Here is a 4,916-nt window from a genome sequence, read left to right on the forward strand (position 1 = left end):
CTCTCCAGTGCATACATCTACCTCTCCAGACTTTCTCCAGATACCACATTTCCTGTCCCGGCACCCTATTGCATGCTTTCTATAGCGCCACAAAGACACCATGCAGCTCCTCTTGACTTATTTATGCTTCTACATCCACATTCTCAAAGCCAACATTGCATCTGTGGACTTCTTTCTCAGCTTATAGCCATATTGCTCCTCACTGATGATTACCTCTCTTCTTATCCTAGCTTTAGCAACCCTTTCCCATAACGTGATGGCATGGATCATAAGTTTCATCCCCTTGTAGTCGACTACAGCTCTGTACATGACCCTTGCTCTTGAAAGTCGCCCACAGGCTTCTTCTCCATTCCTCAGGAATCCACAATTTTGTTGAATACTGGTGAAAAACTCCTCTGCCTTCTCTCCATACTCTCACAGATATGTGATCAGGACAAGCCACCTTTCCACTCTTCATCCGCCTCATACAGACGACATACGTCTACGTAATAAAATGACAAGAAGTTCAATATTTGCTTTGTCGCAGGTTTAAGGGTAGTCGGCTGATGATTAATTGGCCTGTCGTCGTGGACACTATGCATCCCTCTCTGTTCATTCATTAACTGTTGTGTGTGTAGTCTAGGCTACGTAACGGCGGCTGAGCTTTTAAAGGCGGATCTCTGCGCCTGAGCGCACTCTCCGCGGCGCAGACCATACAGCGCACATTCGCACCACAGTCCCTGAAAACCTTTAAACTCTCTCTTAAACGGGACGCTTGATGCTTTAAGACTGTTTCGATGGAAAGGAATATTTAGCTTTTTTCCAAGAAGCGGAAATTACATAAAGCAAAGTCATTCTACCTTTAAAAAACAACAACAACAACAAAAACACTCAAAACTATTCGATCATCGCCGGCACATCATCACAAAGAATCTGATGCACAAGGAAAAATGTAAGTGGCGCATTTTATTAAAAGATTTAATTACGGATAGTTTATCCTTTTTTATTTTCGTCTGATCTGACCGTAACCTCTTTTTCACTTATTTCAACTGATTTTCTGTATCTTTAAAGTCTATTAGAAAGTAGGCTTGTCAGATAAGTAAAAAAGAAAAAAAAAGAAAGGAAGAAAGAAAAAGGAAAAGGAAAAGACAAGGAGAAAGCAACAATTGAACGTTGAGAATTAGCTTTTGAAATAACCAAACAAAGAAAAACCACAATATTTAGTGAGAAGCAAAATGAATCGATCTCTTATAGAGTTTTAAGGACTTAACCACATTATTATTGTTGTTATTATTATTACTGATGTTGTTGAGAACAAATACACCTGTCTGTAACTTGTAGCTGTATGTCCACTGTGTGGCTTCAGGAGGGACTTTGTTTGAGGATGGGGGTGGGGGGAGATAGTGATCTTCAGAAGTAGAGGGGCCCATGCAGGAATAGAGGAGTGTCTTATTGATCATGAATGCAATAAAGAGCCATATAGCCTGGCATAGAAGAAAATCTGGAGTACAATCCATGCTTTTAAAATCCACAGATGCTGGTTAAATAAGTCGTATTTCATGACTATTCTTCTATAGAAAGTTATATATCTATGGTGGGGTTTTTCTTTAGAAACATGGTAATAGTGAAGCCTCTATAGGTTGTGTAATCTATAAATGACGTTTCAAGTGAAAATTGTCCGGGTGTCATAGGACTTTCCCAACTACATTTTAGGCCATACACAAAACTACAAATGAATCTCTGGAGACGTGTGGGTATGCTGACAATCCGTATGTCTTTTCTCTGTCTATACAGCAACATGTTTGTTATGTAGGTACCCTCCGAGGGTGTTGTGTTATAGTTTTGATGATTTTCGCCCTTATGTGTTTTTTTCTTAAATTTTCTTTAAATAAATAATCCTAAATGAACATCTGTCACTTTGCAATACACAAATCTCTGCAAAAATAAATAAATAAGCTCTCATTGTTTGATATAAAGACCTGGAGGTAATCTTTGTATACACTACACACATATGCCTTTCACTAACAATGTTTATATAATCAACTTTCCCTCTATTACAAGGTATAATGTTGCCGTGTCTAACTGGAATCCCATGATTTTTATCTTCCCCCAGGAAGAATAGCAGAGATCGTTGGAGAGTGTACAAGAGGGTGAGTGTCATGTTTCTCCTAGCCGTGGTTGCGTTGGCCGTCCAGAGAGGGAGCATCAGCTTCGAGCTGGAGAGGCACGCTCGTTTGGATGCTGCTCAGGAAGCAGGATCTGGAGCTGACTCATACCTGCAAATAAAAAGTTTCTGGAAGTCTGGCAGCTACCAGTCAAAGCCAAAAGCTCCAACCACCACAGAGAAGCCTAGAATCCCTGAGGACGGCAGGCCCACAACTTGGGATGTAAAGAGTTCCAACTGTAGCGCCAATGTCAACTTTTCTAAACACGAGTGGTTCAAGAACCTCGAGGACAGTTTCAAGCAGTTTTTGCTTTATCGGCATTGCCGATATTTCCCCATGACCCTCAACCACCCTGAGAAGTGCACAGGGGAGGTGTATCTGCTGATGGTGATTAAATCAGTGGCCACTCAGTATGACCGCAGGGAGGTCATCCGAAAAACATGGGGCAGAGAGCAGGTGGTGGACGGCAAAAGGATAAAGACCCTCTTTCTTCTTGGTAAGTCCTCCAATGAGGCAGAAAGGGCAAATCATCAGAAACTTGTGGAGTATGAAGACCAGATTTACAACGATATTCTTCAGTGGGACTTCTTAGATAGCTTCTTCAACCTGACTCTCAAGGAGACCCATTTCCTCAAGTGGTTCCATACTTACTGCTACAACGTGCAATATGTCTTCAAGGGGGATGATGACGTCTTTGTCAGCGTGAAAAATATTTTTGAATACCTGGAAAACAGCAGACACAGAAAGAACCTGTTTGTTGGGGATGTGATTTTCAAAGCGAAGCCTATTCGTAAAAAGGACAACAAATATCACATCCCCCAGGCTTTGTATAACAAGACGCACTACCCTCCATACGCAGGTGGAGGCGGTTTTCTAATGGATGGAAGTCTCGTGAGTAGGCTTCACTGGGCCGCAGACACGCTGGAGCTTTACCCCATCGACGATGTCTTCTTGGGCATGTGCCTGGAGGTACTTCAGGTCACGCCTGTCAAACACAACGCCTTTAAGACGTTTGGCTTGGTGAAAAATAAGAACAGCAAGTTGAACCGAGAACCTTGTTTTTTTAAGAACATGATTGTGGTGCACAAGCTGCTCCCGTCGGACCTCCAGCACATGTGGAATCTGGTCAACAGTGAACTAGTCTGTTCACAAAAGGTGGAGCTCCTATAGCTTGGCGAGAACACCGGGTTAACAGCGGCACCGAGCGAGCTCAGCCTTGCCTCGGTGACTGCTATGAGGAAGTGCATCGCACTGTAAGGCAGGAGCCAAACTTCCTGGTATAGTTTATCAGAAGCTGTATGTGGAGTGAAACTAGGACAATATTTGAATTTTCTGTTTGTGAGCAGTTGTGCAATTTCTTGAAGAGGATTATCAAAAGTAAATTATACAGAGCTTATTTTATTTTTTATTATTTTTTTAAGTTCAATTAGAATTGTGTGCTTACGTTGGCATTTTTAAGGACCAACCCCCGTCGGCACACAGATTCAGAGAAAACCAAACTGTGCTGCTAAATCAATGGGCATACTAAGTTGATTAAGTTGTCATTAAGTTGGTGGGTATTTTATTCTCTTGTGTCTTTTTTTTTTTTTTTAAATAATGACAGAGACTTATTCGTCTTTATCCTTCCGACATGATCTAGAATTGTCCCGACACAGAACCCAAGTCTTGGGTTCTGTGTCATGAATCACAACATCACCAAATCACACTGAACCCACTAATGTGAAAACAATTAATTGTGGTGGTGAACAAAATCCCAAATGCCTTTTATTTTATATATTATGTCTTATTTTGGATTAATCGTGGGAAATCATGTTTTCTTGGGTGAATATCAAAAATATAGAGGCAGCTAGTATTAGTGGGACGCCCTAGCAGCCAGGGTACAGCCTGCAGTTATGTTAGCAGTCTTCAAAGTGTTGCACATTGCATTCATGTGGACAAGGATGTCATGCAGAGAAACAAACAACTCTCTCTACCTCAATGATTTGGACAAAAACTCTTTTGTCTTTGATCACGTTTGGTCACTATATCATGTCAATTCCTTCCTATGCAGTACCTGCTCCTAAAGTAAGATTGATACTGTCTGTACTGTTGAATTCCCTACACTCGCTGACTTGATCTGGAGCTCTTTTACATATATGCTAACTATCTGGGGGGGGAAACGACTTGTTACATACATGTTTTCTTTTGATTTGAATGTGCTGATATACTTGACGTGAATTTGGTTGAGGGGTTTACAATGACACTGTGAACTTAAATTCTTGCTGGTACGACCATTATGACATGTTAATTTAATCGTCTCCCGAGAAAAGGGGGGGCTTGCCTTTTACTTTTAACTTAAGGCAATGGACGATAAAGGAATGTAAATGACCGATTGTGGTTGGTGGTGGTTGTGTCTGCATAATGTAAATATACGTAAAAATCGTCATGTACAGAGAATGCCATCTGTAAATAAATATCATGACAATTGACACTGTGTTTGACTTTATCTACATCAAATGTCTGAAAATAAGATAAATCCAACAACAGTGGATTGATCTTCCCAAAGAAACTACGTGGAAGTAAAAACCAAGGAATTGTGGTATACTTTAACAGATAGACGTTCAATGTGCCTACAGTAGAGAATTCTCGCTTGGGAGGGGAGTTGGGATTAAGGGCCGATCCAAAGACATGCTCAATAAAAATTAATAAATGTGTGAAAGATAAAGTGCTTAAAAATGGCATAAAATTCTGTATTCTGTGCCAAAGCTCAAAGCTCTTGAAGTAGTAAGTTAG

General features: G+C 40.8%; 1 protein-coding gene across 1 annotated transcript; it reads left to right on the top strand.

The window, feature by feature from the left end:
• The first annotated feature begins 667 nt into the window (after positions 1–667).
• b3gnt7 (UDP-GlcNAc:betaGal beta-1,3-N-acetylglucosaminyltransferase 7) lies at positions 668–4,612 on the top strand. The gene is made up of 2 exons (XM_005920926.2): positions 668–931; positions 2,093–4,612. Coding segments are annotated over exons 1-2 (1,224 nt in total). The 5' UTR covers positions 668–929; the 3' UTR covers positions 3,315–4,612.
• Positions 4,613–4,916: the final 304 nt, after the last annotated feature.

Source organism: Haplochromis burtoni, unplaced genomic scaffold, assembly GCF_018398535.1.
Source record: "Haplochromis burtoni strain Fernald_Lab_line unplaced genomic scaffold, NCSU_Asbu1 Contig_5, whole genome shotgun sequence".
In the NCBI taxonomy this organism is placed as follows: Eukaryota; Metazoa; Chordata; class Actinopteri; order Cichliformes; family Cichlidae; genus Haplochromis; species Haplochromis burtoni.